Source organism: Bos indicus x Bos taurus, chromosome 9, assembly GCF_003369695.1.
Source record: "Bos indicus x Bos taurus breed Angus x Brahman F1 hybrid chromosome 9, Bos_hybrid_MaternalHap_v2.0, whole genome shotgun sequence".
NCBI lineage: Eukaryota > Metazoa > Chordata > Mammalia > Artiodactyla > Bovidae > Bos > Bos indicus x Bos taurus.
In genome coordinates this window covers 68989129-69008117 of record NC_040084.1, presented here as the reverse complement: position 1 = coordinate 69008117, position 18989 = coordinate 68989129, and the positions used below count along the sequence as shown (strand labels likewise).

Genomic DNA, 18989 nt, shown 5'->3' with positions numbered 1-18989 from the left:
TCAGTGGTAAAGAAGTCACCTGCCAGTGCAAGAGACACAGATTTGATCCCTGATCTGGGAAGATCCCACATGCCATGGAGCAGCTAAGCCCCAGTGCACCACAGCCATTGAACCTGTGCTCTAGAGCCCAGGAGTCACAAGTGCCCAAGAGCCCACACTCCACAATAAGAGGAGCCACTGCAATGAGAAGCAGCAACAAGGACCCAGCAAAAATGAATAAATAAAATTATTAAAAAGATAGATGAATGTGTAAATGAATTACTTCCTGTTCATCCGGAACAGTAAGGAACTGGGATGTTCTGATACATTGAATATCTAATTAACTCAGTTACTCAATTTATAGTTTTTTAAAGAATGAGAAAAAAATATAGTGAACATTAAAATTACAATAAAAATAATTTTCTTTGATTCTGAAAGTTGTTGGGAACCCTAAGAGTACATTAAGGCTGTCATTTGTAATACTTATTAACCAGAAAAAAATGGATTTATTTTACTTTCTAATGGTTTGATTGTGAATAAATGAAAGTACATGATATTTGGATTTACATGGGTAACTAATTTTATCTACATATATTTCAAGAAATGTTGAAGCTCTTTGAAACCAAGATCTCTTTGATGCAGTTTCTCCATATTCCTAGATTCTTATTTATCTGCTAATGACTGAAGCAGACTTAATTTTAGCTTTCTTTTACAAATTAAAAATTTAATCTTTGGTGAAAACAGATTCAGTGAAATAAAGTGTCCTGGAAATGTGTGAAGGAAGTGGAGAATACAATACTACTTCTCATTCTTTTGAAGATTTCCAAGTAGTATCAAGTCAGGAGTTCATTTTCTGTAACATAAGCTAGGCAGAGTGGAAGTTGTGTTCAACAAGTGATACATGTTCACTATCAAAACAGAGTTACAAGCTCTCAAAAAAAAAAAAAAAATAGGAATAGACAAACCGCACAACTAAAGGTCACATTACGCTCTAAGAAGTTTGATTGGTAGTTTTAGCTGACCCCTTTACCGCCCCCCACATTTCTGTTCATGATTACTAACCTAAAAAAAAAGGAGACTGTTTTCTCCATTGATTTTTTTTTCCCCTGCCTAGAATTGAGCAGAAGTCCTATTGAGTAATGAAATAGCCTAGAGCAGACAGCAAGGTGGGAAACAGTGAATTCGATTAGGCAATCTGTCCTGAATAATCAAGAGGCTATACTAATATCTGTGATAAATCTAATTGGTGGGGAATTTTTTCATTAAACAAGGCAATTTTATCTAATCAAAAGAATATACAATCTAATTGACTTTGGACCAATGCCGCTTGGAAAGGACATTAATTACTGCTCTCCACTGCCCTCTCTCATCACCTACCATTTGCGAAAAATTTCAACCAAGCTGAAATAGAAAGTGAAACAATTGCCTTCTTAAAACTCCTTTCTCTTGTAGAGACAATGCACCATCCTTACATTTTGTCTGCCTCCCTGTCCACTTCTATTTTAGCCCACTCTCCTACCTACCTGCCTCTGATAGTTGGCTTCCTCAAGACATGCTCACGTGAGACTAGTTCCGTCTGTTGGTCTCGTGCGTCCGTTGGTGCCAACTTGCGGATCTACATCTCTAATCCTATGACCTCGCCCAGGCTCCAGGCCTCTCATCCTCCTATTTTTGAGGTCCCAGATTCCACACCTGTTAGTCTCCTCTGGTGTCTGCAGTCAGATCCAAGCTCCTCCTCTTCTGGGTTTGTCATGCCTTATGTCAGCTGACTCATACTGAAGTCATTGCAGTAGATGGACAGTTGACTGTTTTTTATATTTTTTGTCTGAGTGCTGTTTCTGAATTCATTATTTTTATGTTTTATTGTATTGGCCACAAAGTACCTTTTTGGAAAAACCCAAACTAACTTTGCCACCAACCCAGTAAATCAAGCTCATACTTCTCAGTCTGTTATTAAAAAAGTAGATCTCGTGTTTTTTTCTTGCCTTTGATTACTCACCATACCAATGCTTAGCCTCCATCACTTCCATTTCTCCATTGTCCTGTCTCCCCCACCCACCCCCCACCTCATTCATTCCTGTCCTCCACCCCATAATCTGTATACTCAACTGTTATGTTGGTGCAAAAGTAATATGTGGTTTCAGGCCCTGAATTTTAAATTGTTATAACTAGGCTGAAACACATCTTTATTAATCAAAAAAGGAACCATTACAATCAACACATTTTTGCCAATGAGAAATAAGATGGTTTATTCCTATAGCATAAAAATCCGTGCCTTTGGATTCTATAAACTCTTGGAAATCATTTTCGGTATCCTAGTTGTGGAAGCATTTTCCCTGCAAAAAGTTGTCAAGATACTTGAAAACGTGGTAGTCACTTGGCAAGAGGTCAGGTGAATATGGCAGATGAGGCAGAACTTGGTAGCCCAATTCGTTCAACTTTTGAAGCACTGGTTGTGCGCTGTATGGTTGGGCATTGTAGTAGAGAAGAATTGGGCCTATTTTGTTGACCAGTGCTGGCTGCGGGCATTGCCCTTTTTGGTTCATCTCATCAATTTGCTGAGCATATTTCTCAGATGTAATGGTTTTACTAGGATTCAAAAAGCTGTAGTGGATTAGCCTGGCAGCAGACCACTAAACAATGACCATGACCTTTTTGGGGGGTGCAAGTTTGGCTTTTTGGGAAGTGCTTTGCAGCTTCTTCTCTGTCCAGCCACTGAGGTAGTAGTAGCTAGTAGTGGTATACAATCCACTTTTCATCTCATCTCACAACTGGATTGAGACATGGTTCATTGCAGTTGCACAGAATTAAGACAACACTTCAAAATGACGATTTTGTTGATTTTTGGTCAGCTCATGAGGCACCAACTTATAGAGCTTTTTCACCTTTCCAATTTGCTTCAAACACCAAACAACTATAGAATGGTCAACGTTGAGTTCTTGGGCAACTTCTCAAGTAGTTTCCAGCATGCTTGTCAATCCTCCAGATATTTTAAGGCCCTCAAGAGCGAATCAGAGTCTCATACTTGTCTTCCGGTAAAGTACTATTTACTATAGAACCAGGCAGATAGGAATTGTCTGGTTACTTCATTTGGAATTGAATGAATCTTACATTTTTTCCCCAAGCCTCTGTCTTTGGAATATTTAAGCCTTCTCTTTCTCTTTTATTTTCCTTCTAGAAATTCATTTTATAGACAACATTCAACTTTGTGAACCTGAAGAATTTTGACCATTCCAAGTCTTAATGCCACACCACTGCTCCAGCGAATTTATACTACGACTGGTTACAATGGCCAGAAGCCTGAAGAATTAAAATGCCAACACCAAACCTTACCTTAACAGCTCTGGTCTATACCATTCCCTTGCATTTTAATATATTGTTTTGTTTTATAACCACTTCTAAATATTATTTCTTTTCTTTCCTTTTTTTTTTTCAGTTAGAGAGTTTTGTTTTTTGTTTCCTGTTTACTTTGTGTACAACTACCTGCTTTTTGTGACTCATTTTGATCAAATGATAGTGAACAAAGCCAGCCACAGCTGGTAGGTGCTGTTCACTGGAACAGGTGCTGTTGTGCGGAAAGGAGACTCTGTGACTAATTTTGATAGTGGCTTTCCTTCTTCCGGATGCTTCCCATTGGGTTCTTAGAAGTCAATATTTACAGAGTTTTCAGTTTGCGGTAAATACACTGTATGAGAAAACGTTAATGCAGATTTAAAAGTGTTTCTTACATTATGAAAATTTTCTAATGTTTTGAAAATTTCACTGGGGCTATTTTTTGATGATGAACCCTTTTGACTTTCCAGTCCTGTGACTTTTTACTTTGGAGCAGAAAGTCCAGGAATCTGCAGACTGGAGAACTACGATGAAGTTCACTGACCACGCACTGTGTTCAGAGACCCTGTCGCACCACAGTGCCGATCCTCCTCAGACACGGGCTCTTCGGCAGCATTCCAGAAACAGGAGGGGAGAGAGAGTGATTTCTTCCCTCCTACTAAAATATTCAGGCAGCTTAAAAACCTTAGTGCTTTCTTTCTTAACATGTCCAAATTTCCATACTTTCTATTATTTGAACACTTGTGTAGAACACTTGGCTTTGTATTAAACCCCCTTGTCTCCATGTAAAAACTGACCTTTTGTTTATCAAGCAGGTGTTATCTCTTTCAGATAGCGTGATGATTCACAGGTGTGAGGATGCTGGGATGGAGGAGTAGGGCCATGGTGGGGTTTTTTTTTGACAGTTGTAAGAAAGTTACACCAGTAAAGCCGATGCCAGAGACCTGATAGGGACGTATTAACTGTATTGAACATTCTTTCCTTTGCTTTGCCCCCATGTATAGTTATGATGGCAGATTAGATTTCTAGAAGCTTCAAGTTGTATTAAATGATATTTTGCTTTCTGTAATACTGTTATAAAATAAAGTTTGTTTATTCTCTAAACTTATCACTTCTCTTTTTATGAAGGTTTTAAAAAATAAGCTCGAGTCCTCCTGTCAGTCAGAGGTTCTAGTATTTTGTGGGATGTAGCATTTTTTAAATCTGTTATTCAGATATTTTATAATTTCATGCTGCTGCCAGCTTCACCAATTTCAAATGGCTAAAACAGTGTCAAATGTTTGTAAATCTACTCTTTAGAATGCCCATTCCTTCTGCCTGGTTACATAATCCACCCCCAGCTTGTACAAGTTCTCCAAGGCATATTTTTGCTTGTTTTCTTTGTGTATTTTTTGTTTTGTTTCAGGAAATGTTTTAGCTGCACCGTCTAAAATCTGGTCCTCTGCTTCAGTTTTGCTTAACAGTCCACTGACCCTTAATGCATCAGGCAGAACGGGCTCCGCCGAGGGCTGCACCTGTGTCTGAGCAGGATGGTTCACTGTGAAGCTTTTGCCCAGACTCATTTTCTTTCAAATGTTAAAAGCATTATACAGCAAATGACCAACAGGGTATGGTATATTTCATTTAAAATACTCTGAAGAATGTCTGTCCCTAGTTATTTAAAGTGAACGTGTTAAATATAATTTGCGTGGCTGTCTTCTTTGGGATCAGTTCCCACGGAATTCTCTCTCACCTTGTGAAAGATCTTTATTGCTTTCTCTAGAATTTTTACATAAACAACTCCTCCTCTCTGGGGAAACCTGTCTCAGCAAGCCAAGCCATAGAGATATAATGGAACCAAATACGACTCTGTAAATATAATTTGCATCAGAAAGTATGTATATGTAGCATTTTTATTTAAAGCAGAGGTTGAACTTGCCAGAGTTTTTTTGAGAACCACATCCTTCTAAATTTCTAATGATAGCTACAGTGATAGGAGACTAAGTATGTCTCTGGCAGCTCCAGAAATGCCATGTTCAGTCAGGGCTCAGTTTTAGCAGGTGGCAAGGACAGAGTTTGGGGTCCCAGAGATATTCGGAATATCTGTGGGGGCTTGGTACCCAAGAAGCATCTGGGAATCATGTTGATCATGCCACCTGTGATGATGGCAGCAAGACCTTCTATTTTAGTATTTTGTGTTTCTTGCAAAATAATTCTCAGAATGTTAAAATTTCATTGTGTGAACTGAGCTTCTAAAATCCCAAGAGGTAGAATAAGAATGTAGGTCAACAGGGTTCACTGCTATGAGACATCCAGGTGCTAATTGTTTATCTTAAGTCAGAAAGCAATATAATTTGAGGGTGACAAGCAATAATTCCTTTTAGTTATATAGGGTTTTTATGACTCTATCACATGCACCTTCCAGTGATCCTGTGTGGAACACAGGAAACAGAATAATGCATATTCCACAGGCCACAGCAGGATGGGAAATGATCTTGTTTAAAAACAGCAGAGAGCTGGTGAATTTTGGGCACATCGCTGTTGTGAATAGTTTCTGTTTCCCTTTGTGATGTGCACAGCATTCCTCACTGCATAGACCACAGTTCATGGAGTGATCATCACCAGGACCCCAGTCATAAGGCAAACTAGCATAACTACTGCCCAGCGTGGACTTTTAAGTTTTCCCCTTACTTATGGATAAAATTGTATGATGTCTGTGAAACATCATGTAATTATCTGAGAATTCAAAATAATATGGGTATAGGGAGGAGTGAGTTGTGCTTTAGGTGAACTGAGATTGGCTGTGAATTGATAATTGCTAAAGCCAGGAGGTGGTAAATAGGGGCTGGTTATTTCATTCTGTTAAAATATTCCATGATGAAAGACTAAGAAATCCCATAAAAGCCCCATAATTTAAAACAAGTCCAGTCATGAGAACATTGCTCTTCTGAGTATGGTGCTCTAGTCAGTTTCCAGTAGAGTCTTACACACTTGCACAGGACATGTGCATGTCCCTGCTGACACAGTGAGCATAGGTTTAACTATATTTGCAGGAGTCCACATAGGTTTGCATATGGATCCTCGCATGCACCTGTTCATGTGTGTGCTGGGATCAGGCCATAGCGGGGAGTTGACCCCAAAAGAACACAGTCGGCTGACAAATCTGAGGTGTCCAACTCTTGATCCTTGGCCAGGGCCCAAAACACTGACCCTCTGAATAGTCACGATGCCAAATTGGGTTAATAGTAGCTTCAAGTTGTATAAAACGTTTTGCTTCAGAAACACAGGCTTGCGGTGCCTTATGCTGAGTAACTGAACCATGTGACTTCAATGAAGGTACTTCTCTATGAAGTGAGGGTAGTAATACATCCCACACCAGGCATATTCTCATGGTTGCTGCTACTGCTGCTAAGTCACTTCAGTCGTGTCCGACTCTGTGTGACCCCATAGACGGAAGCCCACCAGGCTCCCCCGTCCCTGGGATTCTCCAGGCAAGAACACTGGAGTGGGTTGCCATTTCCTTCTCCAATGCATGAAAGTGAAAGTGAAGTCGCTCAGTTGTGTCTGACCCTCAGCGACCCCATGGACTGTAGCCTACCAGGCTCCTCCATCCATGGGATTTTCCAGGCAGGAGTACTGGAGTGGGGTGCCATTGCCTTCTCCGTGATTCTCATGGTTAGATAAAGTAAAAATGTGTAATGTGCCTAGTGGAGCTCCTGGCACAAAAATGCCCTCCAAAAAGTTTACCGCTGTGAGTATTAACAGCACTGCGTGAATTAATCCACCAAAGGTAAGTAATGGGAGATTCTGCCAGGCTGAGCTGTGTTCTTGTGAGAACTTGCAGGATAGAATTCTGTACCATTATGAGCTAAGTTACTTGGGAAGCCCGTATGGAAAGTTTTGACTTCGGATTGTATAGATGCAACTTTCCTGTGAGTCCTGCAATGTCAGGAACCCGATATGGTCTACTCATCCATTGTAAGTAAGGTGGCCAGTGTAAGAGGCAACACAGTTTTTTCCTAAGATTCTTGACTACAGGCTTCCTTACCACAGACTCCTTGATGGACTTCAAGGGTCTAGGCTTTCTCCCAATATATGCAAATTTACAGGTATACTCATTTTCCCTAGAGATTAAAAAAATTATTCCTGGCTCTCATTAAATTCTCAAAAGGCTCTCTGTTACCTCAATAGAGGTTCGGAATTTCTGCTCTTAACAATCTGGGTTTTGGAATATAGATTTGAGTTTTCTTAACAGAATTTCAATCTGGTGGTGATGGTGGTTTTTGTTCAGTTGCTAAGTCGTGTCTAACTCTTTGCAACCCCATGAACTGCAGCACATCAATCTTCCCCGTCCTTCACTGTTTCTTTGAGTTTGCTCAAACTCATGTCCATTGAGTTGGTGATGCCATCCAACCATCTCATTCTCTGTTGTCCCCTTCTCCTCTTGGCCTCAACCTTTCCCAGCATCAGGGTCTTTTCCAATGAGTCAGATCTTTGCATCAGGTGGCCAAAGTATTGGAACTTCAGCTTAGCACCAGTCCTTCCAATGAATATTCAGGGTTGATGTCCTTTAGGATCGTCTGGTTTGGTCTCCTAATTATAAATAAAATTTTTAGATATGTACTTCCTGTTTATATTCTGTGACTCATTTGCCAGGGTGAATGCCTTTGCATAAATGTTGATAAACAGAGGCTGCTTCTGATGAGCACACTAATTATAAATTCAGAAAGCAAGACTCAGGAACATTTGTTTGGAAAAATTCTAACTTTTTATAAACAAGTCAGAAAATTGATTTACAAAATGTGTTTAACAGTTATGACTGATTTCTGAGCTATAGTTTTGCCAAAGGACTTAGATTTCAAAGAAAAACTGTTGTTGGTGTGTGAAAGTGTATATCTATTCTTTATTTTCCAGTTGCTACTATAAGATATATAGAAAATACTGGAGGTTGTTACCTGGTCACACTACTTATAAATAAGTTTTTTCTTTAAAGGATTGTGAATAACAGTAGCGAACATGATGTGTGCCCTTCCCTGCCCCATTTTCTGTTTTATCAACATGTCTAAGCTTAGAATGTGAAGAAACGGTCATGGACTTGTAGTGTCCCAATGCCACATTTCCAAATTACCAACACAGTTAACAAGATGGATGATATCAACAGCTTTAGATTTGCTCTGTAAAACAAATTTGTTGTCGTTGTTGTTGAATAGGTGGCAATATAACAGCACTTACAGCATCCATTGTGTTATTGAAAGTCTCATGTCAGGGAAACAGAATTGAGAGTTCATTCAGATACTAGAACATTAGAAATAAGGTTAGTAACTATTGAAGAGAGACCACTTAGGAGCATGTTTGGCCCCTAATGAAATGCTTTGGTGTATAGGAAGAAGCAATATAGAATGAAATATGAAGGAGACCACCAGCCTGGTCTCGGGGAGAGCAGCCATGAACAGGAACCTGCTAGACTCTTAGCAGGTGGCGAGCAAAGATGTGACTGGGCAGCTGATTGGCTGCAGTCTGTGAGGGACTCATGAAATCCAGTACAGTGCCTTCAAGCAGATGGTAGTAAAACGCTTGGCCTTGGTCTCTCCATGAGAAGACTAATGTTTCTATTTCTCTCTGCATATAAAAGCATTCATGACTCATGATTTCTTTAGAAATTCCTTGCACTCTCATCTTACCCAACAGCAACAGAGAAGTCAGGTCCTGCATTGCACAACTAGGTTATGCTAAAAATCCGTATGTTTAGAGCTCCTCTGTTCCCATAGTAGTTGACATGCATTTTCTCTGCTAGGACAACGGTGGTGGAATGCACCCACCAGACTCATCAGTCAGGCTTCACAAGTGCCTGTTGCCAAGAGAAGTTGGAGCAAACCTTGGTGGCTGAAACTTCTACACCTTCTGTCAAAGAAAGCATTTTTACAAAAGCTGATTTCCGCCAGAGGCTATAACGAGATCCCTCCCAGAATTGAAGGAATATTGTTACTCCTTCCAGATGGCATGCACACTTATGCTAAATTACCTCAGTCTGGAAGTCCCAGCAGATATTTTCCTTGTAATCAAATACAATAAAACCCAGAAATGAGTGTCTCCAGTTGAACAGTGAATTTCATATTATGCAGTAAGTGCAAGTGGAGACTGATAAGTCATTGGATGTATATGAGGATTTGGAGAGTGAGGGAGGCGAGGGGAGAGAAGCAGAGAATAGCATTCTCGCTTTGCGTCAGCCACATGATTTCTGTGTCACTACATAAATGCATTTCTTTCAGGTGAACAAATTCATTGTTTTATAATCAGTCTAATAGCCTGTTGGATTCATATGCAAACATCGGTATATAACCAGACTTAGGACATGTTAAGTGTCTTTTGCTAACATTAACTAGGAAACTGTGATGAGCAAGGTAGTAATTTTAACTACTACTTTGAATTGAATGTTTCTTCTCAATTACCTAGATTGGCTCTTTGGGGCTCTCACTGAAAGAATCCTGCTAGTGAAATTTCTCTATTTTTTGCCTGCCTCCTACCCCATCCCACCCCGTCCCACCCCCATTCCACCTCTCTAGATCATCACAGAGAGTAGCATTGACATTTATACACTACCATGTGTAAAATAGCTAGCTAGTGAGAAGCTGCTGTATAGCACAGGGGCTCAGCTTGGTGGTTACTGCTAGGGAAATGTTGACTTCTTTGCATATTTAGAAATGCTCCCTGATGTTTGGTTTTCGAGACAAGGTCTTGAGTTATTCTCCATATGAGTTCCATGAACATTGTGTTCTTTACTTTTCTCACCAAATGGCCAGTATTTCCAAGTGGTGTCATGCTGAAAGCTACCTTCATGATGATCCATATCCAGTGAAGAGAGGTTCTTGTTGTGGGTTCTCACAACGATGATGTGATTTGCAAAAGCAACTGGGAAAGGGGGAGAAGCAAACCAACAGCCAGAAATAATGCCTGAAAAGGTGACATTTATGCCTTGCTGAATGTCAAGAAGAGGAAGTGGGAACTCACAGTGGGAATCCACAGGCACTCGTCTTTTGCTATTCATTTTCTCTCTACCAGAGTTTCTTCACCTCCAAAGTCAGAATAATGCCAGCTTCCACGAAATTACATAATAATGATGTTGAAGAATTTTAGTTTGAAAATAATGCCCTTCAGAGTAGACATGGTTCTATAAAAGTTTGTTACAAAAGTTTTTAAGTGTCCAGTCCATGGACCCATCCAGCACAACCTTGGGACTCTGAAGAACTGCTGATTAAGCTGAGTCTCATAGCTGTCTTCTTGGACAATAGCTGCCACTTTTCAATATAGTTTGGACCAAGCATCTTAATATTCTTTCTATCTCGCTGTGGATCTGGTTTATTCACCTACTTTATTGCTAAGCCATTGACTGTTACTCTCTGACCAGCGGAAATCCACTGTGCTTTGGCCACTGATCAGTCCCTGACGGTCACGTCCGCTTCTTTCTCTGGTAGGGGGAAGAGCCAGCGTTGAGACTGTGTTGGTGATCAGGAGTCTGTGACAGTTCTTCATTAACTGAAAGGAAAAATACTAGTTAATACTTCAAAGGCAGCTGAGTGCCACTGGTCACTTACAGCTCCTAAGATGTAATTGGCCAGCACTTCTATCCTGGTGGTTACAGAAGTCATGGCCATCAGAGCAACTACTACTGCAGGATCTCTCCTTTGCTTCTCAGCCTCTCCCAAAAGAAATGTAAATGCTTATTTCTAAAGAATGGTCATGGTTAGACTGGGCAAATTACCACTGTAATAAAGATCGTTACATGTTAAGTATATTTATATTCAGTAGATTAAATGTTGATTAAATGTATTAAGATTTCCACATTCAATAAACATTTATTAAGCCTGTCTAATGTAAGGCCTAGGGATATGGAAATGAGTGAGAGAGGGTTTCTGTCCTGCTCCTCCCCACCAAAAATGTGTTTCAGCATTTAGTCTTTAGATAAATCATATTTGTCTCCGCTTTACCTTTTGGTACTTTTGACTGAAAACTGAGATGCTAATTTTCATTTACTCCTTAATCCCTTAAAATATAACTTCACTTAAAGCTACTGAAATATTAAAACTTATCAGTGACATCGTAATTACAAACTGGTGTCATTTTCTAATCCCCAGTTTCCTCCCTCTGTAGCATTTGACATGAGCTCCCTTCCCATGACCCCCACGCTAATCAGGCTCTTCCCCTTGGCTTTTATTATGTAGCATATTTCTGTATATCCTTATCTGCTCTGGTACTTTCACCCATTACCTCTCTTGCAATAATACATTTGATCTTTAGCCCTGAAATCCTGACAGTTATCCTTTGAGATCTTCCTGATACATCAAAAAAAAAAAAAAAAACAGCCTTCTTTCTGACTACCACCAACACGCATAACAGAAACTATTGTTACTCTTAAAAGTTTATTTTCAGAATTATAATTAATCAAATTATCGAAGCCAGAGACAAGGAGTTTATAATCTCATAGGAGATAATGCATGTTTATAGCATTGAACCTGAAAATATTCTTTTTGGCCCATAGGTCAAATCCTAGCAATTTATTCCTTGCCAGGCACTTTATATGCCATGTACCCCAGGACATGAGCACTCTCTCTGACTTTCTGTGATTCCACATTGCTTGTCATCTTAGTCGAGAGAGGGTACATTTGAGTTGGAGGCTATCAGGTCTTAGGTTACACAAGCCTCAAGTTTTAACAGCTAATGTTTGTTGATCACTTTGGTGCCATACACTGTGAAAAGACCTTTGTGGGTCTTATTTAATTCTTATGTTGTAGTCACTTACTCTTAATTCACAGATGAACAAAAGAAGGTGTAGAGAATCAAAATGAGGCAGTTTGCCCAAGATCATAGAAACTGATGGATTTAGGATTTGATCCCAGGCAGTCTTGACTCCGGAGAAGGCAATGGCAACCCCCTCCAGTACTCTTGCCTGGAGAATCCCAGGGACGGGGGAGCCTGGCAGGCTGCCATCTATGGGGTCACACAGAGTTGGACACGACTGAAGCGACTTAGCAGCAGCAGCAGCAGTCTTGACTCCAGAGGCCATACTCTCAGCCACTCAGTTTCACTGCCTTTCCACATAGATTATTGCTAGTTCAAAGGTATTGCTTCAGATAGCCCATGCCTTAGGTAATAGACTCATTGCAATATGAGTAATTGCTTCCCTCATTCTTCATTACCAAAGATGCTTTGAATGAGGAGCCAGGATACAAACTAGAACTGAGAATGGGTGATCTGAATAATGACACTGAAAGAACAGAACTAGAAGCATGGAAAACTAGCGGGGAGAGACCAAAAGGAAATCCATCATTCCTCAATGAGCTAGCTATCCTGTAAACCAAGTGTCTGTGCCAGGCTCAATGCAGAGAGCAAGAGAAATAGCTCATAATACTGAAAGAGCTTGTAATTTGGCCATTATTGCATTTTAATGGAACTTTTAGGAGAGCATAGAGAGATTAGACAGGTGAGAATAGGCAAGTGGCCATGAGAACATAGAATATCAGAGTTTGTAATTGAAGATTATTCTTCAGGCAATGACATTGTCTCTGTTGGGCCACAGGTGAAGAAATGTAGTCTCCTTGATTCAGAGATAAATCTTCATGCTGAGGAATCACCATCATCAATAATTACCCTGTTAAAGAGGTTGATTCATCCCCTCAAAATTTTTGTAAAATTCTTGCCTTTAAATTCTCCCACGTTGGTGATAAGCTTCTTTGCCTGGGCTGAAAGTATTCCTCCATTCAGCAGATACTTACTGAACACCTACTCTGTGTTCAATACTCCAGGGGTGGTGTTTTAGCTGAGAGGGCTATTTCTGGAGCCAGATAACCTGTCTCTACCATTTTCTAAGTGAGTGACCTTGGGCAACTTACTTAATTTTAAGTAAAATTTTTAGAATTTATTTTTAAGTAAAGGTAAATTTGTCTTGAAGTTTAATATGGCTATTGGCTTCCCAGGTGGCGCTGGTGGTAAAGAACCCGCCTGCCAATGCAGGAGATATGAGAGACATGGGTTCGATCCCTGGGTCAGGAAGATCCCCTGGGGGAGGATATAACAGCCCACTCCAGTATTTTTAGTGCAGGTATATTTTAATGATGGTTATTATAATGACACAAACGCTGTCTTCTGAGAATTCATATTAATAAATCAGCAGGGGTCATAATGACTGAACGTTGTTCAGAAAAGGCACTGTTAAAAACCTTACATGTATTACCTCACTTAATCCCCACACCAACCCTACAGCTACATCCTGCTATTAATTCTACTTTACAAGTGAAGAAACTGAAGCTTCAAGAGGTTAGGTAGTATGCCACTTAATTGGACATGCATCTTAAGTCACGTTGCTGCAGCTGCTGATGATGCTGCTTCTGCTAAGTCTCTTCAGTCGTGTCCGATTCTGTGCAACCCCATAGACGGCAGCCCACCAGGCTCCCCCGTCCCTGGGATTCTCCAGGCAAGAACACTGCAGTGGGTTGCCATTTTCTTCTCCAATGCCTGAAAGTGAAAAGTGAAAGTGAAGTCGCTCAGTTGTGTCTGACTCTGTGCGACCCCATGGACTGCAGCCCACCAGGCTCCTCTGTCCATGGGATTCTCCAGGCAAGAACACTGGAATGGGGTGCCATTGCCTTCTCCAATGCGTGAAAGTGAAAAGTGAAAGTGAAGTCGCTCAGTCTGTCCGACTCTTGGCGACCCCAGGGACTGCAGCCTTAGTTGTGTCCAACTCTGTGCGACCCCATGGACTGTAGCCCACCAGGCTCCTCTGTCCACGGAATTCTCCAGGCAATAATACTGGAGTGAGTTGCCATGCCTTCCTCCAGGGGATCTTCTCAACCCAGGGATTGAACCAGTTTCTGTCTCCTACATTGGCAGATGGGTTCTTTACCACTAGCACCCTGGGACAGTGAATGTAAATGGATTATTTTATGGAAAGGCAATGCCAAAGAATGCTCAAACTACCACACAGTTGCACTCATCTCATACGCTGGTAAGGTAATGCTCAAAATTCTCCAAGACAGGCTTCAGCAATACATGAACCGTGAACTTACAAATGTTCAAGCTGGTTTTAGAAATGGCAGAGGGCAAAACTAATACAATTATGTAAAGTTTAAAAATAAAATAAAATTAAAAAAAAAAAAAGAAAAAGAAACGGCAGAGGAACCAGAGATCAAATTGCCAACATTCGCTGGATCATCAAAAAAGCTAGAGTTCTAGAAAAAACATCTATTTCTGCTTTATTGACTATGCCAAAGCCTTTGACTGTGTGGATCACAATGAACTGTGGAAAATTCTGAAAGAGATGGGAATACCAGACCACCTGAACTGCCTCTTGAGAAACCTGCATAAAGGTCAGGAAACAACAGTTCAAACTAGACATGGAACAACAGACTGGTTTCAAATAAGAAAAGGAGTACGTCAAGGCTGTATATTGTCACCCTGCTTATTTAACTCTATGCAGAGTACATCATGAGAAACGCTGGGCTGGATGAAGCACAAGCTGGAATCAAGATTGCCAGGAGAAATATCAGTAACCTCAGATATGCAGATGACACCACCTTTATGGCAGAAAGGGAAGAAGAACTAAAGAGCCTCTTGATGAAAGCGAAAGAGGAGAGTGAAAAAGTTGGCTTAAAACTCAACATTCAGAAAACGAAGATCATGGCATCTGGTCCCATCACATCATGGGAAATAGATGGGGAAACAGTGCAAACAGTGGCTGACTATTTTTCTGGGCTCCAAAATCACTGCAAATGGTGATTGCAGCCATGAAATTAAAAGACGCTTACTCCTTGGATGGAAAGTTATGACCAACCTAGACAGCATATTAAAAAGCAGAGACATTACTTTGTCAACAAAGGTCCGTCTAGTCAAGGCTATGGTTTTACCAGTAGTCACGTATGGATGTGAGGGTTGGACTATAAAGAATGCTGAGCGCCGAAGAATTGATGCTTTTGAAATGTGGTGTTGGAGAAGACTCTTGAGAGTCCCTTGGACTGCAAAGAAATCCAACCAGTCCATCCTAAAGGAAATCAGTCCTGGGTGTTCATTGGAAGGACTGATGTTGAAGCTGAAACCAGTATTTTGGCCACCTGATGTGAAGAGCTAACTCATTTGAAAAGACCCTGATGTTGGGAAGGATTTAAGGCAGGAGGAGAAGGGGATGACAGAGGATGAGATGGTTAGATGGCATCACTGACTCAATAGACGTGAGTTTGGGTAAACTCCGGGAGTCGGTGATGGACAGGGAGGCCTGGCGTGCTTTGGTTCATGGGGTTGCAGAGTCAGGCACGACTGAGTGACTGAACTGACTGACTGAGGACTCTAATCACTTTCTGTAAAGATTGTTTGATATGTTAAGAGAGCTTTTACACAGTTGATTTATTCATGCTTTGACAGACCAGTCAAGAATCACCGCTCCCTCAATGAAATCTTTTGACAAATGTATATGTTATGATCTATTGAAGATTAGAGTACATACTTAACAATTTTTCTTTAAAGCCCTCAATTTTAGCTGTGTTTTTCTTCAACTAATTGTTACCAAATATGTTTTATTTTTAAATGCCCAACCTGTAAGATAAATTGCATATGTTAAAAAACAACAACAAAAAGGTTAGGTAGTGTGTTAATCTGTCAATGTCCCTTTCTTCACAGGACAAAATAGGAATGATTACACTTGCCATAACCCTGGTTGCAAGATTGATGACATGACATTTGACCATCTGTTTACAGTTTTTAAGTGGGAGCTGCTAAATAGAGATTCAAACTGGTGATATTTTATTTGGGGCCAAGTGATCTCTTTTGCCCTCAAACTGGAGAGAAGATATATAACTGCTTGCCCTTAGGAAAACAGTTACAGAAAGAACTATAATTTTTAAAGCTATATGTTCTCAGAGGTTTTTTTTTTTTTTTTTAAGAAGAAAGGGAAATTTGGAATTAGGGGGATTGGATCCACATAAAAATGAAGGCATGCCTAGTTTAAGGTTGTCTGCTCACACTGGAAAATGTAATCAGAAATGACTCCAAAAAAGGATATGCAGATCCTAAATGGGAGCAGAGAGAAGCAAAGGAGGGTAGGAAGACGTACTTCAAATTTGATTTTTGGTTAACACGACATCATCCAACTTAAGGAATATTACTGGTTTTTGTTGATATTACTAAAATAACTATTAACCTCTCATATTAGTCTAACATTTGGGTACATTATTAATGCTTAGTCAATCAAACTATAATGCAGTTTCATTCTTTTCAGTTACAGCAGAATAAATAGTCTAAATCCAGGACCCAGCAGCCTGTGGCCCAACCACTTTAAGCTTCCTGAGGTTTCTTTTTTCTCCCCACCTTAAGACCACAGTTTCATAGAAAAGTCACACCAAGCCATCAGATATCTATTAGAGCTTGACATTTACTAACACTCTGATAGCACAATGATGGCATGTTTCCTTAATAGAAGTTTAATGGAGAAAGAAGTGTGTGCACACACACTCACAAGGACTTACACACACATGCACCCCTGTCAGGCAGACACAGCAGACCATGTAACACCGTGTATTGTTTGTGAATCTATTGGCCTGAGAGAGACAAGCAGTCATGTGTCCAAATTGCTGATTCACAGTTCATCTGTCTTTGGGGGGCTGCAGTGAAGGATCCCTGCATCAAGTCTTCAGGGCCTAGTGTACCATCCACACTGCTGGTGAGATCAAACTTGCCATGTTCACCCGTGAAGGTATCTTAAGAGGGCATTTATTGAGGGGTCCCTGCACACTCAAAAAAGATGTGATTCCAGGCCTCCCAGAAAGACGGATAGTCCATGGACTTGTTCAGATGTGTGCCGTGGGAAAGGACCTCTAACCCCTGCCCTGGCTGGCTTCTCACTTACCCTCCATCAGCTTGATCCTGAAGTAGGCAATGAGAAGGAGCAGCAGCAAAGTCACAGGCAGGAAGATGCCAGAGAACAGGAACCAGCCTGGAAGCTCGCTCAGGAGCTCTGACAGCACAGGGCTCATTGCCAATCACAAAGATCCCCTACCCCGGGCCAGTGGGGTTTGCACTCCAGGTGAGGTCAGCTTCACTCAGAGGCTACACTTGTTTTCTCCTGGGGCTCTGGCCTTTGCTCAGCACATCTCGGTGGAAATTTTTGTGGACTTTGCTCTATTTAAACAGCCCCATGAATTCTGAGAGGATTGCTGGCAGGTTACTCTGTAACTCAAAGTATAGTGGAATTGAGAGTTGATTCTCCCAGGCCATTCCAGAGATGACTGTTTATTTGGTGAGGTTGGGAATGACACTAGGAGGCCTAAATTTCTTTGTAGCCAGTTTATTTGATTTGAAAAGTACCTGACTTCAAGCAAACCTGTTTGTTATACATATGTGTATATATATGTGGGTGTGTATGTGTTAGTTGTTCATTCATGTCCAACTCTTTGCAACCCCCTACACTGTAGCCTGCCAGGCTCTTCTGTCCATGGAATCCTCCAGGCAAGAATACTGGGAATACTGCCATTTCCTTACACTACCAATATATTCCCAGATGTAGAAAAGAACTTTTCCTACATTCTCTAAATTTCAGAGAAAAAAATCACCATGTCAATATACCTGTGTCTAGAAAACCTGAAATTTCCTTCATACAGAGTTCTTTCCATTTATAAAAACTCTTCCCAGTATGTCCTGCTCTGAATGCTTTTCCAAGCAGTACACTGGTTTGTTCAGTTATTTGACAAATACTTAATTCTGCTATAACCCAACCTCTTGACTAGATGCTGGATGTATAAGAAAAAATCATGGTACCTGCCCTCTGAGAGTGGAGATGGACACAGAAGGAGAGAATGGCCACAAGACACGATGATGGAACGGATGGCAGTACGGTCCCCGGTCCTTCTCCCCTTGGCGCATCAGTTTGTGCTTGCTGCTTTAGCAGCTGGCACCCTCCGCTGTCCTCTGCTCGCACATTCCTGTGGCCCTCCATTGGCAGTAGAAGGTGCCCCCTGAATGACAGTGATGTGGCTTATGTGGTAACTACCAAGTTTCTCAGAAAAAACTAAAAGGGCAAGGGTAGGAGACTGTGTTGACATTGGCTCATACACTGAGTTGAGTTGCCATCCACTGAAGCTTTAGTGGAAAAAAAAAAAATTGAAGATACCGGTCTACTAAACTAAAAGCAACTAAAAAGTCACTTCTATAATGAAAAGTCTCCTAGAGAATGTGGAAAATTTGGGGAGGGAGATTGGTAGCCACTCCTTGGGGTGATTTCTCTTTTCACGTTCTAACCTTCCCCATGGCCACTTGGCGCCTGCCTTAGTGAGTGGCTGGCAGACTCTACCAAGGACAAGCTGTTGTCACCGCCTCCGGAATTATCTCACCGAGGGTTTCATGTGGCTATGCAGAGTCTCTGTCACAGCTGTAAAGTCTTCACCCTGATCTATAAAACAGTAGAATGGGGAGGGTCTCTGGGATGCTTAGCTGGCTTCCTAAGCAGTAAACAGTAAATAGACTTCTGACAGACCTCTCCCTGAGTATTTCATATTTTATTATAAAGGATATTGCTTTTAAAATTTTGATTCCTGGTTGTGGCTGGTATTAATAGTTTTCTTCATTTATGAAAAATACCACATCACTGGGAACTTTTAGAAGATTAGATATTAGGATTTGTTAAACATCCTTTAGAGCTTAAGAACTTTTTTCAATAAAGG

General features: G+C 40.8%; 2 protein-coding genes across 27 annotated transcripts in view; one reads left to right on the top strand and one right to left on the bottom strand.

Annotated features, from left to right (window-relative positions):
* EPB41L2 (erythrocyte membrane protein band 4.1 like 2) overlaps nt 1-4420 on the top strand; it is a 211569-nt gene extending 207149 nt beyond the window's left edge. For all 26 annotated transcript variants that reach the window (XM_027551539.1, XM_027551529.1, XM_027551541.1 and 23 more), the window contains one exon: nt 3158-4420. The gene's annotated coding sequence lies outside the window, so the exon portion shown is untranslated. The remainder of the gene's footprint in view (nt 1-3157) is intronic.
* Nucleotides 4421-8519: 4099 nt separating this feature from the next.
* SMLR1 (small leucine rich protein 1) lies at nt 8520-18371 on the bottom strand. Its single transcript, XM_027552131.1, is given in 4 exon segments — nt 8520-10824; nt 17180-17330; nt 17332-17451; nt 18225-18371. Coding segments are annotated over 4 exon segments (504 nt in total). The 3' UTR covers nt 8520-10738.
* Between the last annotated feature and the right edge of the window lie 618 nt (nt 18372-18989).